At 35.2% G+C, this 21,238-nt stretch overlaps 1 protein-coding gene and 1 long non-coding RNA gene across 3 annotated transcripts; one reads left to right on the plus strand and one right to left on the minus strand.

Moving 5' to 3' along the window:
• The first annotated feature begins 2,102 nt into the window (after positions 1 to 2,102).
• On the plus strand, positions 2,103 to 7,069 carry LOC112016013 (potassium transporter 5). 2 transcript variants are annotated; one of them, XM_024048491.2, is made up of 7 exons: positions 2,103 to 2,603; positions 2,805 to 3,030; positions 3,321 to 3,569; positions 3,756 to 4,067; positions 4,805 to 4,972; positions 5,069 to 5,323; positions 5,885 to 7,069. In XM_024048491.2, exons 1-7 carry the CDS (start codon positions 2,397 to 2,399, stop codon positions 6,775 to 6,777), a joined length of 2,310 nt encoding a protein of 769 aa, XP_023904259.1. In that variant the 5' UTR covers positions 2,103 to 2,396; the 3' UTR covers positions 6,778 to 7,069. The 2 variants fall into 2 exon arrangements, with proteins under 2 accessions (XP_023904259.1, XP_065630901.1); XM_065774829.1 differs by having other exon boundaries at positions 2,805 to 2,940.
• Positions 7,070 to 13,027: 5,958 nt separating this feature from the next.
• Positions 13,028 to 17,136, minus strand: LOC112015972 (uncharacterized). Its single transcript, XR_010629520.1, has 2 exons — positions 16,580 to 17,136; positions 13,028 to 13,637 (listed from the first exon to the last, which is right to left on the minus strand). It is a non-coding gene; the product is annotated as an uncharacterized LOC112015972 (long non-coding RNA).
• Positions 17,137 to 21,238: the final 4,102 nt, after the last annotated feature.

Here is a 21,238-nt window from a genome sequence, read left to right on the forward strand (position 1 = left end):
GAAATTTCCAAAATAAATATTAAGTTTCATTTTAATGTTAAAACTCACAACCAAACTAAGGAATAGACTTAGTTATTACATTACAACATATTTTATTTTTAGTAATAAAGATTACAATTCCTATCGTAATTTTCATTCAGTGTACCAAACGTACTCTAAGTATTTATAGACACAAAAGATGGGCTTGTCAGCCTACTACATGACACACCATACATATCTGCATACAAAAGTGTTTTTATTTTCAGTTATAAAATATTTAATGTATTTATTTTTTACATTTATCCGAATGTTGATATAACTTTTCCCTATTTATTCTTTTATTTTTTTTTACACTTATTTCAACAGTTATGCCAATTGTGGTTTTTTTTTTTTTTTTAACACATGTTTCAACAGTTATTCCAACTGTGAAAATAAATATGTGAATTTCTTACTTTAGTCAATAGTTGTGTATAACGGTAGAAGTTTAAGGTTTTTATTAACATTTTTTAGTGATTATAAATAAAAATATGTTGAAAAAACTCAAGTTTGTAGTAGTGGTTGCAAGCTCCAGTTACCGTCCTAACATTGTATGGTATTGCTCCTGGTAGGTAGCGATCAATTAAAACAAATTTAAAGGTTGACTTCAATGTAATGGTGAAAAGTGCCTCAAATTGCCCAAGAAATCAAGTAATTTAACTTTAGGGCTAGTAAAAATATCCTAAATAATTGTATGGCATTGCTTTTTCTTAAGCCCAATGTACATCTAGTAATTTAACTTCTTTGTTTTTAAGGCCTGGCCACCTGGGTTAATATAGAAGCTAAAATTTCTGGTCCATGAGCTATGTAAATGAGCCCAGAAATGTGTAATTTCTCGTGCTGCCTTCAACCAAGGGCTTTCCCATGAGAAACCCTTGATTCCTGATGCCCTTTTTGACCTAGTCATTGTATTTGTCCTCGAAAACTGACACACTGAAATTAACTTTTGAATTCATCTTCAAAAAAAGAAAGAGTGCGGGACTTTTTTCTGGTTAAAAAAACAAAAAAAACAACGGTGACTTGAGTGGGAGTAGATTTTTGCAGTTACCTGACTATCAAAAGATCAAAATAAAAGCATAAAATTTAGGTGTTTTTTTTATTTCCAAGAAAACTTAAAAATATAGTAATTCAAAATTGAATGGTTTTACTTAGTTGACTCTATTCTTTAAACATTTTTAAGACTTAATAAGGTGTGTGAGAGGGTATTTTGGGACAGGAAAAAGGTCAATCCCCAAACCAGGAATCATCATCATCATCTTATTATTAATAGCATAGAGTATAGAAGAGGTATCTTCAAAAAGTAAAGTTAAATTATAGCCAAATATAAAGAAAAACACATATAATCACAATTATTTTGTACGTACCTATAAATCATCAATGAATTATTATAAAGTAAAAGTATATTTTTATATTAGAAAATTGTTTATTACTATTGTAGCACATATATGAATATTAACAATTAGGCAAAATTTAAATTTAATTTTGTAGATTAGGTTCCTTAAATAAATTCAAACACATGATTGTATTAACTAATAAAATATAAGAAAAAAGAAAAAAGAAAAAGAGGAATTGGGAGAATTAAATGGGAAGAAAGCCTTTCCAGAATAGGAAATATGAGTGGCATTGTGTTGAGTGGATTAAAGAAACAAAGAACCAATTAAAAAATTCTGTGTGGAAACCGTGTGTGTGATATCATCACGCAAGCCATAAATAAAAACTTCTATCTATAACCAGGCCTTTCTTGTCAGTCCCTTCCACGAAATAAACCAAAGAAAAAAGAAAAAGAGGAATTGGGAGAATTAAATGGGAAGAAAGCCTTTCCAGAATAGGAAATATAAGTGGCATTGTGTTGAGTGGATTAAAGAAACAAATAACCAATTAAAAAATTCTGTGTGGAAACCGTGTGTGTGATATCACCACGCAAGCCATAAATATAAACTTCTATCTATAACCAGGCCTTTCTTGTCAGTCCTTCCACGAAGTAAACCAAATACAACTAAAAGAAACAGGATTAGCCTTAGACTTAAATTAAAAAAAAAAAAAAAAAAAACCGAAATTCAATCCTCTACATTAGAGAGAGAAGAAAAAAAAAAACTTTTAATTATTCTTTTGTAATTTTCGAAATTATTTGATTGTAATATTTATCCTTTCGTTTAGTAGTAGTAGGACTAGAAGTCTAGGACTTACTAGTTACTAGCAGGATATATATTTAAGCTTTCAACGATATAAAGATTTTAATTTTAGTTTTTAATTTTTAGTTTTTTGGGTGGAAACTAATTGGCAATTAGAGCCTATAAATTACCTTGCTTAATTAAGGGCTTTCTCATTTCAAATATAACTCCTGAGTTTAGATAGGTCATAAGATTATAAGTTTGAGTGAGATGGAAGGCGTTGATGCTATAGAAGAAGAAAGCTCACAAGAAAAAATTCATGTAGAAGAAAAAGAACAAGAACATGAAGTTGATCAACCTGGGATTCACAGAGGTCTCAAATGTAAAAAACTCTCTTGGAAAAATCTTATAAGACTTGATTCTTTTGATTTGGAGGCTGATAGATTCACCTCTAATCAAGGCCCTGGATCTTCTCAGGTATTATTTTTTGTTTTCTCTTTTTTACTTTTCATTTATCTTGTTATTCTTATGATATCTATAGCCTATTCTAAAAATTATAGGACTAATGTAATTTTAGATGAGCAATAAACTAATAAGTTAGTCTAGAAAAAAAAAATCCAATTATCATTATTGTTATTATTTCGTTTCCAATATGATATTTGAAGTGTTGGAGTGCAGGCCTTGGATTGGGGAAGCATAATGAAGCTAGCATTTCAGAGCATTGGGGTTGTGTATGGTGATTTAGGCACATCGCCTTTGTATGTGTTACCAGGCATTTTTCCTATTGGGGTTAAGCACAATGATGATATACTTGGTGTGCTGTCTCTAATATTTTACTCGCTCATGTTAATTACTCTGATCAAGTACGTTTTCATTGTGCTAACAGCCAACGATAACGGCGATGGTAATTGATAATCTTCTCTCATGCTTAGCAATTTGTTTTAATAGATTAATTATTGTAGTTCTTAGATTCTCATTTTTATTGATAGATGATAATTAGAAAGAAATTAATATTTCTTGATGATAACACTTGCACACAAAATAACAATGACATTGGGTGATGCTATATCAGTGTGTCAATAATAATGCTTTGAACTTTGAATGGTGTTGATATGTTATATATTGAATTGCTAGCAAGGAATACATTGTCATCAAACTATTCATTATTTTATAATGGAAACTGTATTGTTGCAGGAGGAACTTTCGCTCTATATTCTCTCATATGCCGCTATGCCAAGGTCAGCTTGACGCCCAACCAGCAGGCTGAAGACAAAGAAGTGTCTAACTACCGACTAGATGTGCCAAACCGACGGTTGAAGAGAGCATCCTTTATCAAATCTATGCTTGAGAGTAACCAAATACTAAAGTATTTCATCTTGTTCATGACCATGCTTGGCACCTCCATGGTGATTGGAGATGGCATCCTCACACCATGCATATCAGGTACAATAGAGTCATATTCCTAAGTCCTACTTATCTCTTTACTGTTGGTTAAGATGGTGTAAAAATTAAGCTGTTTATTCAATTCATTTAGCTTAGTTTCAATTATTTATAACTTCACATTTCATGAACTATTTGCATCTAATATTCTGAATAATAATTTACATTATGATTTCCTCCTTGGTGTAGTATTGTCAGCAGTGGGGGGAGTTAAGGAAGCTACTAGTGCGCTTACTGATAATACGATCATGTGGATTTCAGTAGGAATCTTGATTATTTTGTTCCAAGTTCAAAGATTTGGGACAGATAAAATTGGCTATAGTTTTGCTCCAGTACTAACAATTTGGTTTCTTTTCATCGGAACTATTGGCATGTACAACTTTGTGAAGCATGATCCAGGGGTTATCAAGGCAATCAATCCAATGTATATTGTTGACTATTTCATTAGGAATAAGAAGAATGCATGGATTTCTCTTGGAGGCGTCATCCTATGCCTAACAGGTGTGTATCATAATCTCATCTCATTGTTTAAGCACTTTGAATGTACAGAAATGAGATGTAGTGATGGACTTGGGCTGTTTCATAGCTACTGTCTCAGGTTTCAACTTTAAAAACATACGATTTACAGTAGTGATTGGAATTATTTCTAAAATCATAGTAAATTTTGATAAGAAAAAATCCTTGATGATTTAAGCACAATGCTCCTAGAAAAATGGTTAAGTGCAGCTTCATTATCAGTCCATCTCAAATCCCAAATTATCCTTGATTGTGCTTTCACTGCAAATAATGGTTTCCTTTGTTAAGAACATGCTTACAAATGTCTTGTCCAAGACTATGAACTTACTTTGAATAGTCCTAACAGATGATTGTTGTCTTAAGTATTGTTTGAAGTTTCATAAACCAATAATTTATGGAAATATGCAAAACAGACTTATTGGAGGTTTAAGTTAAGTTCAAACAGGTCTCTTTGCACTTTTAAATTAATGTTATTGACTACTGAGGAGCATTAGTCTCATTGTCACAATTGACAAAAGTGATGAAGGGATCAATTTTGTCATTCTTGATATCTTAAGAACCAACAGCGCTAAACCAAGAGTATAATGGATCTGTTTGAAATTTGCCTAAACCTCATGCTCTTTTTTACTATTGTAAACTAAAAAAATATTAGTTTTGCTTATTTGTTTAGGACTAATCCTATAGCTGCTACTCATGTGGTGAATTTGGTCAAACAATGACAGGTTCTGAAGCATTATTTGCAGATCTTGGTCACTTCAGTGTTCGTTCAATTCAGATAAGCTCAATCATTATAGTTTTTCCCTCGATTATTCTTGCCTACTTTGGTCAAGCTTCATATCTCCGAAAACACAATCAGGATGCTAGCAATGCCTTCTATAGTTCTGTTCCAAGTACATTTACTGTTCCTTATAATATGGTTTTTTTTTTTTTCCTCTTGCTATCATATTGAGGTGGTATCTTTATTTTCATATGACTCTTTTATGCAGAACCACTGTACTGGCCAATGTTTATTGTGGCTATAATGGCAGCCATCATTGCTAGTCAGTCGTTAATCTCCGCTTCTTTCTCCATCGTCCAACAATCTTTGGCCCTTGGGTGTTTCCCACGGGTTAAGGTAGTGCACACATCCGCTAAATACAAAGGGCAAGTTTATGTACCAGAGATCAACACCCTTCTTATGCTGGCTTGTGTGGGTGTCACTCTTGGCTTCAAAAATACATTGAAGATAGGGAACGCTTATGGTAAATCACCTCAAACTTTTCTTTATTTTTTAATATAATTTTAGAATTCTGAGAGGTAGTAAAAAACAATTGTACAATTTTTTGGATTTATTTGGATGTTGATATGAATTAAGACTTGTCGAAACTCAAAAGCCATAAAAATATTAAGAGCCTTGTGGCTTAGCGTCATGCATTACCTGGAGAGAACCTTATTCAAAATCCTCTTCCCATGATGATGATGATGTTTCAAAGCAATGAAGTGTCCTAAAATGAAGTTAAAGTAGTCAAAAAATGTCTTTTGTGCTTGTTTATGAGAGTTTATTTTCATTGACTTTTTAGGTTCTAAAATTAAGTTAGGCAAAAGTTGCTTCAAAACGTTGTACATAAGCTAAATAAACATAATAAACAACTTAATTTCATCATACAGTTCATTCAAACGAACACTTAAAGTTGTATTCTTTGTATCAATATGTTATTTTACTATGTTGTGTTGTGAAGAATGAAAACATTTTCTGTTAGCTTCCTTTTGAATTCTACATGTGCAAGTCTTTTCAACTTTTTTTCTTGATATTCTTTCAACAGGAATTGCAGTGGCATTTGTATTTACAATAACATCTTTGTTTCTTCTCCTTGTGATGGTCATGATATGGAAGACAAACATCTACTTGATCATCATGTATGCTCTAACTATAGGGCTCTTGGAATTCCTATTCTTGAGCTCAGTACTCTACAAGTTTGTTGATGGAGGTTACCTTCCTCTATTGTTTGCCTTGACTCTTGTGACCATTATGCATTTATGGAACTATGGCTACCAGAAGAAGTACAAGTATGAACTAGAAAACAAAGTTCCTACTCATAAATTGGTAGAGGTAGCTTCTAATCCTAGCATCCATCGGGTTCCGGGTGTTGCCCTATTTTACACTGAGCTTGTCCATGGAATTTCCCCTATATTCACCCACTATGTTTCAAATGTACCAGCTTTACACTCAATCTTTGTCTTTGTTTCAATCAAGTATCTAACCATTAGCACAGTCCCTCCGAAGGAACGCTTTTTGTTTGGACGAATAGAGCCTCATAAGCTAGGCATTTTCCGATGTGTTGTGAGGTATGGATATAAGGATTCAAGATTTGAGTGTGACTTTTTTAAGGAGATGTTGGTGAATCAATTGCAGGAGTTCATACGAAATGATCTGCTCAAGCCTAATGAATTAGCTGATAACAAAGAACTAGAAAAGGTTGATGAAGAAACGGTGCAAAGAGAGGTGGAAATTGTGGATGTTGCACTAAAATTTGGGGATATTGTTCATCTAATAGGTGAAAATGAAGTGATGGCTTCAAAGGGGTCTAGCCTTTTGAAGAAGTTAGCTATAAATTATGCCTATAATTGGTTGAAAAGATGTGTGAGACAAGCAGATGAAGTTTTCATGATTCCTCGCAATCGTCTTCTCAAGGTGGGGATGACTTATGAGGTCTAGACTTTTTGATCAGTTTGTTGTGATTTTCTTTCAACTTGGTTTGCTAATGGCATGAAAAATCATTTCAAATACCATGTAGTGTTTGGCGCCACTGCAGCCATTGTAGTTTTTAAATATCATGTAGTATTTTCTTTTTTCTTTCATATAACAATGAAATTTGGATTTAGCTATCTTGTGCTAATTCAAGGCATGAAATAGGAATTAATATTTTAAATGTACTTTTGCAAGCATGAAAAATCATTTCAAATACCATGTAGTGTTTGACGCCACTGCAGCCATTGTAGTTTTTAAATATCATGTAATATTTTCTTTTTTCTTTCATATAACAATGAAATTTGGATTTAGCTATCTTGTGCTAATTCAAGGCATGAAATAGGAATTAATATTTTAAATGTACTTTTGCAAGGATGGATAAAAGTTTTTTTGTTTGACATTTTAAATGCATGTGCTTGACTACTTAATTATTAGTTCAGAGTACAAATAAGTTATACCATGATAAGCAATAAATTATAAAAGATCATAACTAGTTGTTGAGAGACTGATTCCTAGATAAGTAAAGTAATAAACTAGGTTGTTACCCTTGCTTACAATCTAAAATCTAAATCGAATCCAAATCATTTCTAATTGTAGCTTGGTTCTTTATCGTGTTCATTTTAATTTTTGTGCCAAGTGACACAATCATAATACTTAATGTGAAAGTTGAGATGATCTCCTTACTCACCTAAGTAAAATCACCTTATCATCATCATTATTGAATGTTTCCATGCGTAACCACCAATTATAGGCTTACAATCTTAAAAAACCAATATGTTTTTAAGGATTATGTGTGTTACAACTTAAAAGGATTAGGACTGGCTTAATTACCCAAGTGTTACTAGAACAACATAAAATAAACATTTCTTTTTTCAAATCTAATTAACATATTATATTTATTTGCAATCAAAAAATAAATTAAATAAACAATATTAAAACCAATATATTTCTTAATTATAATTCTAAATTTTTTTAATTCAAAACACTAAAATTATTATATACTCTTTATCACTACTTTGCTTTTTTTACCCCTAAAAACTAAAATTTCTAAAAACATAAAAATTATAGGTATTAATTAAAGTCTTTTAATTTCAAAAATAAATTAACAAGGGTAAGGCTAAAAACAAACCCTCAACTGTACACAATCCAATCTAAGAAAAGGCTCAATCATGCGTAAAACAAAATCATATAAAGAGATTTTGGCCCAATACAATTGAGCGACTCAAACTACTTGAGTCAACAAGCCAACGATAGGACAAGGTTTTTCTCTAAACTAGTATGGAGAGAAATCCTTCAAACTTCTCCTATATCTTTTTATTGGATCTAAATTTTGAAAATTTAATTGTTGGATTGCATGTTTTTTATGCTCTTAGCATGCATGTTAAATTTTGTTCAAATCGAATTTTATTTACTATTTGATCAATAAATTTATTTTTTATCTATAATTTTAGATCACAAAAACTTGAAATCTAAACATTAGATTGATAACATAGCTATTGATTTTTATAAAATTTTCAAAAATGGAGGATATAATAAGAAAATGCAAGTCAACAGTTAGATTTTCAAAATTCATACCCAATGAAAAAGTATAAGAGAAATTTAAAGGGTTTTTCTCCAAACTATCCTAAAATTTGCTCTTGGAATTGACCAAACCGATCTATGGAGTGATTAAAAAAAGGGTCAATTTTACCAACCACAATGAATCGTGTACAACTCTACCCAAAAGTAGCCCTAGACTAGGTGACATTTGAGATATATATATGGATTGGGTTCAAGTTACACTTGGTATAATTCTAAGTAATGTTACACCACTCATTATTTTTTAATAGGATGCCAATTTTGACAAATCCACCGTTTGATTACATTATTTTTGTATATTTTCTATGTTTGCAAAATTTCAAGGTAATTGAATATCAATAGTCCTGTCATCAATCAATTTGTTTAAATTCAAGTGTTTGTAGTTTAAAATAATATATAAAAAATGTATTTATGGATGAAATGGTAAATAACATCCGATTATCATGAAAATTGGCATACATGTTAAAAACATATAGAACATGTAATACAACGGTAAGATTTCCAAAATATGAATTTAATAATAAGTTATTGGGTGGTATAACACTGCTTAGAGTTGCACCAGGTGTAACTTGAACTCAACCATATATATATATATATATATATTCTTAGAGATGGGTTCAAGTTACACTTGGTATAACTCTTTAGAGTTACATCTTTTCTAAATTATTGGATTTAAGTAGATCCAACGGTTAAGAAAAGACCCTCATTATTACAAATATTTTTATTAGAATCTCATTAATTACCCTCATTTATTACTTTCTACACCTATCTCTAAATCCAATAAAATTTGACGTTTGACTCTTTCTCTCTCTATCTCCTCCTTCATTGCTCCTCGACCATTGTTCTACCTCCACAAGTTGCCGGCAAAAAAAAAAAGAAAAAAGCCAAACACTGTTTCTATTTTTGTGAGTATTTTGTTTAAAATTTAAATTATTATTATGAGCATATTAGTCTAACCTTGCATAGATGCAGTTGTATTCAGGGGCGGAGCCACATAGTGGCTTGGGGAGGCCTCGGGGGGACGTTTTTTTTTTTTTTTTTTTTTTTATCCATTAGAGTAGGTAGAAAAAAAAATTGGGCCCCCCTAATATTGGACAGCCGTTCCCTCATGCCTAATTCTCAACTATTCTCCCAAGCCCAGCTTTAGTTTTAGGCCTTATCACATTATATACTCCAAATAAAACAAGCTGGCCTGCTGAAATCCAAATAGTAAAAATAAAACTTCACTTTCTATTCATCTCAAAAAATCCACCCACTGACCCACAGAATCCCTTTCTTTACTTCTTATTCTTTTGTTTTGTCTTCTTTGATCCACTTTCATTTGCACTGGTACTGTTGCCTACCTACCAGCCTCTAAAACTCCAGTCCTTTGTACTTACAGTTAGAAGAAAAAAAAAATTCTGACAAATTTTTTTCTTTCTTCATCAGTTTTAGTTTTGAAACTTGGTGACTATTTGGTGACTGGTGAGTTTTCTTCTCTTTCTTAAGCATTAGACATTCATTTCTTTTTAGTGTCTTTTTTTTATTTTCTCAACTATCTACACCTAAATATTCACATGCTCTTTATATTTTCATAAATTTTTAGAGAAATACATGATTGAAGGCATGGAGAGATTGTTTGTGATGAATCTTGAAGGAAAGATCTAAAGTTGGAGACAGTCAGACAAAGGCAATAAGCTTTGCAATTTGTGAAGACAAAGTTTTTAAGGTAAAATTGTTTTGGTTTATTACCTATTTTTGATTAGTTAGATATCATGTGGCTGTAGATGTGGTTGTGGGTGTTGTTAAATTGTTTGATTTATGTTGTGTACCAATACTTGTGTGTTTAATTTTTGTTTTTATTTGAGGGGTTATTATTAATTAAAGTTGTATTAAAAATGGGTTGTATGTTTAAATTATAGTGGAAATTTTGTTTTTTCTTGAGTATGAACAACATCCATATAACTAAGTAAAAATTTCTAATTAATTTTTTTTTTAAACTTCTTTTTAGGTTAATTTTTAAGTCATATTTTTAAAGCTAAAAGAATTATGAGCAAACGAAAAATAATTGATACATTCTTTAAAAAAAAAAGATGTTAGCAATTCAGAAATTAGGACACCTGTGGTTGTAGAAACAAATATTGATACTTCAATACCTGATGAACACCCTAACCTCTCAAAATGTTCAAGAATTCAATCTGAAGAGATAAATCGTGATCCAGGATCACGTAAACAAATATGTGAATTCCCTATCAACAAACAATATGAAATTCGACGAGCTTATCTCAAAGAAGGTCCATATCAACCTAAAAATATAAACTATCCATACAATGATGATACTTATCATCGTCGATTTCAACATTCATGGTTCGAATTAGCCCTCTCATGTAAAAATTCCTGGCTACACCCTTGGTTGTATTCATGTGCTCTTTTACCTGGTCTATTTGCAGTATTTGATTCTAACTTAGTCGGATTCATCTCTGACTTGAACTCTGTCTTCTCTTTTACTAATGTCTTTGTAGACTTTGATTCTAACGTAGTATAACGTCTAGAATTCATGTCTGACTTGAACTTGCTCTCTTTTATAAGGGTATTAGTAGTTTTTGTTTGTTGAGGGCTATAATATCCTCCATGTTCACTCACCTGTTGGCACTTGGCAACTAGAGAATTTGAATTTACTGAAATAATGAGTACTAGTCTGGAAAAATAATAATAATTAGAAGTAAGAAAATTTAGATTTATCTTATTTTCAGCTGGTTTTTTTTTTTTTTTTTTTTAGAAATAAAAAATAAAAAATAGAAGTTCTCCTTGATTTGGATGCATGATCCAAAGTTAACGGATATGTATCATTTTGTATGCATAGGAATAGTGTTCGGCTTGGTGTGTGTGTGTGTTTTTTTTTTCCTTGCCGACAACATGTGGAGGTGGAACAATGATGGAGAGAGAGAGAGAGAGAGAGTCTCTCTCTCTCTCTCTCTCTCTCTCTCTCTCTCTCTCTCTCTCTCTCTTGTCAAATTTTATTGGGTTTAGAGATAGGTGAAGAATGTAATAAATGAGGGTAATTAATGAGATTCTAATAAAAATATTTGTAATAATGACGGTCTTTTTTTAACCGTTGGATCTATTTAAATCCAATGGTTTAAAAAATATGTAACTCTTTACCAAGTATAACTTGAACCCATCTCATATTCTTAATGTGAATTTTGTAGGGCAATGTAAATAGTTTGGACGTTTATTTGAATTTTTTTTAAAAAAATTTGGTTAATTATTTAGTTTTTTGTTTGTCTATAGTTTTTAAAACCTACATTTTTTTTTAGGTGCAATTATACTACGCCCAACTTTTTATCTTTTCAAATAATTTGATAATTACAACTGTAAAATACAGATTTGAACCTGAGATGTCATAGAAACACTAGAATATGTCAGTTAGTTAAGGTACAAAACTCTTGGCCAACTTGTTTTTCAAGAAAAACTAGTTAGTAACTTAGTAACCCATGCAATGTACAACAAAATATGATTTTTTTTAATCTTTTACTATTTGTCAAAAAAATGAAATATGATAATTATATTAACAATTAATTAGGCATTTATTCTAACTTCTAAAAAAGAATATATTTATTACAGATTTGGTTTACATCGAGTTAATTTTTTAACAGAACATCTCCTTTACTTTTTAACAAACGGCTGAGATTAAAAATAAAGCCACATCATTTTTCTTTTGGGCAAATTAACGCCTGCCAAGGTTTCTTGAGTGGAAAAAAAACACACTGACCTAAGGGTAACGCAAATTGCAGAAAGCTTGAGATCTATCTTTGTCAATGTCTTTATTTTTATTCTTCAGATAAACTCAAAAAGTAGTCCAAAAAGGATCCACATCCTTTCTTCGTTCTATTCTTTCGCTTGTAATCAAACGGCATGGTAAGCATAATCCCAAAGGCCAAATCTCAATCTCAAAAGAAAAAAGAAAGAGAGAAGCAATTGGTTTCTAATTTATCAGTCCACGTTATTCCCTTGGATTGAATTAAAAAATCAATGCTGACTGACCTCCAAAATCAAAGACATAAATAGAGACTTGAAGCTAAAAATGGAATACTTGTTAAAACTCTGTATGTGATTAAATCTATGATTTTTTTTTTCTTTTTTAGTTTCTGTGAAGAAGTAGAAGACATTGACAAAAATATCTCAGATTTTTTTTTTCGGTTATTTTATTCAAATAAATTTCCTTGATTTCACTGGCAAAGAATGAAATCTTCACATCATGTAGCCTAGTCACTAAGGCAAGCGCAACCAAACTGGATCCGAGTAGGAAAAAGCATGGTAAAGACGTTATGGAGGGTTTAAATGTAGAATACAAATTAAATCAGTTAATATATATATATATATATGAAAATAATGACATGTAAAATTATAGAACCGTAAAAACTTATGTGACAAAATATTAAAAGATAAAAAAATAAAAAAATAAAATCAAATGCCTTCGATTGTATATACCCTTAACTCTACATGCAAAATGAAAAAAAAGAGTTGTAAGAAAAAAAGAAAGAAAATATATGAGTTTGTTTTTAAAAAATAAAATTGACCTTTATTGAAAGGTATATACCCTGAATAATCTTAAAATAAATGAGTTATACATGGAAAGGAATGATTATTAGAAGGGAAAAAAAAAAAAAGGAGACATTAATATATATTTTTTTTGATACCAAAGAAAACAACTTCATTAACAGAAACATAACCAGTACACACAATAAGGACATCAGGCATGAGCATAATTAGGATTTAGCCTGCACCTATGTACAGGGAAACAAGTGGTGATATAAGCTAAATCTGTTACATGGCTAACTACATAGGTAGGAACAAAATGGAAGTCTATGTGTATTCCTTGATTCCGAAGATGGGTTATATCTGCAATCAAAGTCTTCTGATGCCAACTTGGCTCTCTGTACTACTTGCAGACCTATGTGAGGTCCTTACAACAATTCAACACAAGCATTCTGTTGTATCCCAGATCCAGGGCCTTAATCATTGATTCTCCAATAGCATCCTGTATTGCAAGACGATAGGTCTTCCTGCCACAACTAGCACCACCTGTGAACAATCTTCTTCCATCCACTGTTGTTGCCTCAAAAGCATAGCCACTCCTTTTGGTTTTCCTATTGATAGAAGCTGCTACCTTTATGACAAGCTGCCAATCTTGGTTTGTGAATTGATGCTGAGTTTATTGTCTACAACTGGACCTTTGACTTTGGTTGTTGTTAAAAACTTCCTAATACCTGCACAAGAGAGATTGGGAGGTTAGAAGAACTTCCATTGGATTAGGATCCTTCCCTTGATGCAGAACTAGATTCCTATGGTTCCATATAGACCATAGAGTTGTGTATAAGGATTGCAAAATTCCCAATCTAGTAGATTCTCTAGGATCATTCTGCCTAACACAAAACTCCATCCATTGATTGATTGACAGATTGAAGGAATCAGAAGTTCTTATCTCCAGGTTTGATCCATGCCAAACAGCTCGAGCAAATCGGCATTTTAAAAAAAGATGATTAAGAGATTCCTCCTCCTCATTGCATAAAAGACGCTTGATACAGTGATGCCCTTATTAACCAGAACCTCAAGGACTGGTAAACTTCCATGAAGTAAGTTCCTAATGAAGTTCAGGATTTTGATAGGAAGCTTAACTTTCTAAATTCTTTCCCAAACCTCCTTTTCAATACCAAAGTATCTATGGTTCTGTGTAGAAGTAGGGTACTACTCTTTGAGAAGATATTGATATGCTTTCTTAACCTTATAGTCTCCTGAATTTGAATGCTTCCAAATGAGTCTGTCATCCATATTTGGTAGTCTAGATATAGGTTAGAAGCAGAATCTCCTTAGCTACCTGTGGGTGATATATCTTCCTAATTAACTCCACCTTCCATGATTTAGTCTCTTGGTCGATAAGGTCAGCAACTGAACCATTGGACATATTGTTTTCCCTTAGAATAAGTTCTGAAGCTTGGTACCATTCAGGATGAGTTAGGGGAATTTGATGCCCACTTCCAACCAACCATCTGCCTTGACGTAAGGCAGGATTTTGAGTAACCACAATATTTTTCCAAATCCAAGAGTGGGTAGGTTTAGGTTTATACTCTTTTAAGGAATTGGATGAACAATATTTTCTTTGAAAAGTTCTAGCTAGAAGGGAATTGGGATTATGCTAGATTCTCCAAAATTGTTTAGCAATCATGGCTTGATTAACTAGACTGAATTTTTTCAACCCAAGCTCTTGCATTTAGGTTGGCAAATCTTATCCCAGTTAATAAGATGAAGCTTCCTATCACTTAGATTTATTGAAATTAATGGCCTATCCAGATAATGAACAATACCACAGAATAGTCCTCCTAAGATTGGATAGAGAGTTTTTGTCAATTTGGAAAAAGAACAAAGAATCATCAGCAAATAAAAGGTGTGTAAAGGATAGTCCATTCCTACCCATATGGATCCCTTTAATGTTCCCAAGATTTTTCTCCTTTAAGAGAGCAAGAGAAAGTATATTTGCACAAAAAAGGAATAGATAAGGTGAAAGAGGGTCACCTTGCCTAAGACCTCTAGAAGGGTTAAAAAATTGAGGACTCCCATTAATCAGTAGAGCATATTACATTGTGGTAACACACTCCTTAATCCACTTGATCCAACAATTACTAAAGTTCATGGAAATAAGCACAACCTCAAGAAACTTCCAATTGACCCTATCATAAGCCTTGGACATATCAATCTTCAAAGATCCATATCCTTTTTTCCTACCTTTCTTCTTTTTCAAGGTGTCATAGATCTCATGTGCAAGCAGAATCTTATCAATAATTATCCTACCCTTAATGAAGGCATTCTGATATGGAGTTATAAGCTGATCCATCAAAGGTTTAAGTCTAGAGACAAAGATTTTGGATATGATCTTGTAGGTAACATTGCAGAGGCTAATAGGTCTGAATTGAGTAGCCTCCTCAATAGGAAAGGTCTTAGGAATGAGGGTGATGAAGGTTTGATTAAGGGACTTAAGCATGGTGCTCGAGTGAAAGAAGGCATGCACATAGTTAAAGATGTCCTGCTTTACAACACCCCAAAATTCTTGATATAATAGAGCTAGTAATCCATCAGGGCCAGGAGCCTTGTGGGATCCCAATTGAAAAACTGCCTCTTCAATCTCAGCATTTGTCACTTGCCTATCAAGGTGTTGTTTTTGGCATTGGTCTAGTTTTGGTATTGAAAGAGCTTCTAATTCCCTTAAAATACTATGCACATCCTTTGAATTGACTCATTGTATTAGGATAAGAAATGATCAACCAAGAGTGCCTCAATTTCATTCAAATCTTCTATTTGTTGTCCATCAGACTTCTTTAGCATTGTTATTCTAGTCCTGGCTCTTCTCTGTTTCACTAAGGTCTGAAAATACTTGGTATTCCTATCACCTTGGATGATCCAATCACTACGAGCCCTTTGTGACCACATAAGTTCTTCCTTAATCATGAGATTTTCAATCTCTTCCCTTAAAGTTTTTTCAACTTTAATATCCTCAATAGAAGAGATTGCATTTTGGATTTCTTGCAATTTCCTTTGTTTTTCTTTTAAATCCCTATCCACCCTTCCAAAGGTATTCCTATTCCAATTAATGAACGGCCTCCTAACATTTTTTATTTTTTGTTGCAGTATGTAAGCCCTTGACCCCTGTGTGTGAGTAGTCCATGCATGTTGTGCCACAGTTTTACATTCAGCATGAGTGAGCCACTTCCTCTTAAATCTGAAAGGTCTCTTCCTAAAAGGTTGTCTTAGATCAAAATCTAACAAAATGGCCCCATGATCAGATCTATAATAGGTTGGTTTTGAAGGTCATAGTGAGGGTAAGTATTAATCTAATCAACAAAAGCATAAGCTCTGTCCAACCTTTCCATAACAAAGGTATCATCCTCATGCCTATTCATCCAGGTTTACTTCTGGCCTTTAGCTTCTAATTCACAAAGCTCCAAATCAAATAAAGTTTGTTAGAGTAAATCAGCACCCTTAATCTTTCTAGATTTAAACCCAAACTTCTCATTTTGGGAGAGGATTTGGTTAAAATCCCTAATGCACAGCCAGTTCTTATGAGCAATTCTACTAATAGATTTTAAATCTGACCAAAATGTGTCTCTCTTAAACTGAATTGGATGCCCATAAATAAAGGAAATAGATAGTGGGTTACCTCTGTTATCAAGGAGATTTGCATGGATCAGGTGGTTGGAGCTGTATTGAATGCTTAGCTTGTAAGGTGACATCCATCCCAAAAGTAGTCCACCACTAAGGCCTTCTCTAGGGACTTCCCAACCCTCCATAAAGCCACATTTTTCCAAAAGTTGTTTGCCTTTGTCCTTTCTTAGCCATGTCTCCATCAAAAATATGATATCTGGTCTGCTTACCTGGGCATTTTTTTGGCATTGCAGAACTGCAGAGGGGCTGCCCATCCCTCTACAGTTCCAGCTTAGGACCTTCATGGTTGCTGGGGAAGCTGTTGAAGGCCAGCTTCCTGAAGCCTTGAACTAGAGCTAGATTCTGCCTCAAAAGATACCATCTGATCTAAATCCTCATCCTTATGTGTCATCTCCTTATCAAACACAGCACATAGAATTCTTTGCTTGATATCCCTTCCAAATTTGCCAATTTCCTTTCTGATTCTCTTCCTAAAGCAAGGTTTTGAAGTCTCCATTCCATCCAGCATAGGTCCAGACTCATTGCACCAAAGGGTAGGTGTTTAGACAGTGGGGGTGGGTGTTATGTGTGAAGTGGGAGGTCCTAGACCCAGGGTCAATTGTTAAAATAGGCCCAAATCTCTTACATTGGGCCTTAACTCAATGGGTACATCATTGCCCAAATTCCTACCCTGAAGGCCTTCCTATGTCACTCCTTGATCAGAATTTTTTATCTGTGTTGCCATCAGCCCAGGCCCATTACTTGAATCCCCTAATTCAAATCTAAACTTCCCTCTGTCTACCCGTTGAACTAGGTTTTCAATGTAGGAGTTAGGGGACTCAGGAATACATCCTTTCTCCCAACCATGGCATTGCATGAACTCTAGACGAGTCTCATTTAATCTATCCAGGTTGAACAGGATTGCAATAGTATCACTACCTGATTTTGAGTCCACAAAATGTGGGATAGAGCTTTATCCATTAGTGATGAAAGGACCACCTATGAAGCACGGGTGCGTTTTGAGACTCGGGTGCGGGTGCGGGTACGGGTGCGGGACTCGGCAATTTTTGAAAAAGGTGGGTGCGGGTGCGGCAGGACTCGGCAATTAAAAAATCATTAAAAATATTTTTATTTATATTTTTAATATATTGCTAAGTATACTTTTTCACATTATATAAATATATACCAAATAAAAAATTAAAATTTTCAATTTTTTATTTTATTTTATTTATATACATATATTTCCTATATCATTTATTGAAAATATTAAAATTATAAGTCTATGTTTCAACTAGTATATCAATATTACGCTTAAATATCTACCTAAATTATAATTATAATAATAAGTTGATAACAATAAAAAAAAAAAAAAAAAAACAGTAATATTATATGTACGTAGATAATGACAAAAAAATAAATAAAAAAAAAGCCACAAGTTAAAAAATTAAAAAAGAAAAAGAAAGAAAGATAGTACATTTACGGTTGGGGAAGGGTCAGACTTAATAAAAAAGTTTGCTACTTTCCAATGCTTTGTCACGTGACTACTGACTAAGCTCACAAAACTAAAAAGAAAGATAAAAGAGAACAAAGCAGAGAAACTAAATCTAAAAGCAGCCGACGAAATTCAGGAGACTTAAAAACACGAAGAACAAAAGAATAAAGAAGAAACAGAGAGAAGAACAAAAGAGTAAAGAGGAAACAGAGAAGCAGAAGCCTGATCTACGATTCTGTGTTGTCTGCGTCGGCGTGAGTCTGGGGGGGAAAAAAAAAACAAGTGGCAGGACGCGGCCTGACGCGGCCCGACGCGGCACCGACGCGTGGTCAGCGACGTCCCTCACGCGTCGCCGCGTCGCGCCGCGTCGGACGCGGGTGCGGCTCCTCTGGTGCCGCGTCCGTGCTTCATAGAGGACCACTGCCCTCTATCCAAGCCCATTGTAAATTAGAATTTATAGGGGGTTGCCAAGATGTTCTGTTTGAGATGGGTGGTATGTTGGTGTCAATAGGGGTATTATGGTTACCTAGAATGTCATTTATATGCTCTTGGTTGGATTCCATTGTGGCAGGGGAGTTAACAGGGGTTTGGGGAATAGTGGGTGGTTCAATAGGTATATTCTAAGAGGCTTGGATATTTTTGTCCATGATGTTAAGGTTCAGTATGTTAATTGCTATTTGTATGATGCAAGTGGGATTGGCTTGAATCAGATTAGATGGTAAATTGGTTGCATGTTGGAAATGGGATGTGCTAGGTGTACTGGGATTAGGGTATTCATTAAAGAGATGATGATTATAAGCTTGATGAGGGTTTTGGGTTACTTGTCCAAAATGAACTTGAGCAGTCCATATTCTCAGATGATTATGAAAAGCACAAAGTTCATTTGTGAACTGAGGTTGAAGCCCATCAAACCTGTACTGGATATAGCTCTTGTATTCAAAGCCTCTGTCTAAACAACATTACCTCCACATCATCCAAACTGTGAGAGCAATGCCCCCTTGTATGCCCGATTAGCCCACATATCGTACACAACTTGTGGAAACGCTCATAACAACACTATATCTAAACCCTTGACCCATCATCCAAACGGAGATTGAACCCAGCAATCAATGGTAGCCACAGATCAGTACGAACCTTAATCCTCATTGATGATGCCGAAAAAACCACCAGTGAGCCACACGGTCCTCGCACACTCGAAACAACACCTGCACAACACAAAAGCTGAAGGCCTTAAGAGGAGTACCGGTATGGTACCGGCCAAATACCCTCCGAAGGTCAAGTTAGAACTTCTCACAACTCTAAAGTGCTAGAGCGGGGTCAATTATGCGTACCTTGGCTTGTGAGGGTATTGGGGTTTTTATAGTAGTAGAGGGTGGACCTCTCTTCCTTGGAGTAGAAGTCTTTTCCTTATAGGAATCCTTATGAGCGTAGATTCATGGAAAGCAAGTCATCTTTTTATCATTCATGCGTGGTGATCAAGTCAAGAATACATTGGAGCCGTCAGCTTTGCCTATTCCCTCATTAGGGTCATCAGCTTCGCCTACTGCCTCGTCAGGGTCGTCAGCCATACCTACGACCTCGTTAAGGTCGTCAACTTTAGGGTCGTCAGCTTTGCCTACGACCTCATTAGGATCGTCAGCTTTAAGGTCGTCAGTTTTAAGGTCGTCAGTTTTGCCTACGACCTCGTTAGGGTCGTCAGCTTTAAGGTCGTCAGCTTTGCCTACGACCTCGTTAGGGTCGTCAGCTTTAGGGTCGTCAGCTTTGCCTACGACCTCGTTAGGGTCGTCAGCTTTAAGGTCGTCAGCTTTAAGGTCGCCAGCTTTGCCTACGACCTCGTTAGGGTCGTCAGCTTTAAGGTCGTCAGCTTTACCTACGACCTCGTTAGGGTCGTCAGCTTTAGGGTCGTCAGCTTTACCTACGACCTCGTTAGGGTCGTCAGCTTTAGGGTCGTCAGCTTTGCCTACGACCTCGTTAGGGTCGTCAGCTTTAAGGTCGTCAGCTTTGCCTACGACCTCGTTAGGGTCGTCAGCTTTAGGGTCGTCAGCTTTGCCTACGACCTCGTTAGGGTCGTCAGCTTTAAGGTCGTCAGCTTTGCCTACGACCTCGTTAGGGTCGTCAGCTTTAAGGTCGTCAGCTTTGCCTACGACCTCGTTAGGGTCGTCAGCTTTAGGGTCGTCAGCTTTGCCTACGACCTCGTTAGGGTCGTCAGCTTTAAGGTCGTCAGCTTTGCCTACGACCTCGTTAGGGTCGTCAGCTTTAAGGTCGTCAGCTTTGCCTACGACCTCGTTAGGGTCGTCAGCTTTAAGGTCGTCAGCTTTGCCTACGACCTCGTTAGGGTCGTCAGCTTTAAGGTCGTCAGCTTTGCCTACGACCTCGTTAGGGTCGTCAGCTTTAAGGTCGTCAGCTTTGCCTACGACCTCGTTAGGGTCGTCAGCTTTAAGGTCGTCAGCTTTGCCTACGACCTCGTTAGGGTCGTCAGCTTTAAGGTCGTCAGCTTTGCCTACGACCTCGTTAGGGTCGTCAGCTTTAAGGTCGTCAGCTTTGCCTACGACCTCGTTAGGGTCGTCAGCTTTAAGGTCGTCAGCTTTGCCTACGACCTCGTTAGGGTCGTCAGCTTTAAGGTCGTCAGCTTTGCCTACGACCTCGTTAGGGTCGTCAGCTTTAAGGTCGTCAGCTTTGCCTACGACCTCGTTAGGGTCGTCAGCTTTAAGGTCGTCAGCTTTGCCTACGACCTCGTTAGGGTCGTCAGCTTTAAGGTCGTCAGCTTTGCCTACGACCTCGTTAGGGTCGTCAGCTTTAAGGTCGTCAGCTTTGCCTACGACCTCGTTAGGGTCGTCAGCTTTAAGGTCGTCAGCTTTGCCTACGACCTCGTTAGGGTCGTCAGCTTTAAGGTCGTCAGCTTTGCCTACGACCTCGTTAGGGTCGTCAGCTTTAAGGTCGTCAGCTTTGCCTACGACCTCGTTAGGGTCGTCAGCTTTAAGGTCGTCAGCTTTGCCTACGACCTCGTTAGGGTCGTCAGCTTTAAGGTCGTCAGCTTTGCCTACGACCTCGTTAGGGTCGTCAGCTTTAAGGTCGTCAGCTTTGCCTACGACCTCGTTAGGGTCGTCAGCTTTAAGGTCGTCAGCTTTGCCTACGACCTCGTTAGGGTCGTCAGCTTTAAGGTCGTCAGCTTTGCCTACGACC

The sequence above is a fragment of the Quercus suber genome, unplaced genomic scaffold (assembly GCF_002906115.3).
Source record: "Quercus suber isolate HL8 unplaced genomic scaffold, Cork oak 2.0 scaffold_99, whole genome shotgun sequence".
In the NCBI taxonomy this organism is placed as follows: domain Eukaryota; kingdom Viridiplantae; phylum Streptophyta; class Magnoliopsida; order Fagales; family Fagaceae; genus Quercus; species Quercus suber.

Bases quoted from the DNA above. Each gene is read 5' to 3' on its own strand.
- LOC112016013 (XM_024048491.2), top strand. From the start codon at position 2,397: ATGGAAGGCGTTGATGCTATAGAAGAAGAAAGCTCACAAGAAAAAATT. The intron at 3,570-3,755 runs GTACAATAGAGT...TCCTTGGTGTAG, and splicing joins CCTCACACCATGCATATCAG to TATTGTCAGCAGTGGGGGGA. The intron at 4,068-4,804 runs GTGTGTATCATA...AAACAATGACAG, and splicing joins CGTCATCCTATGCCTAACAG to GTTCTGAAGCATTATTTGCA.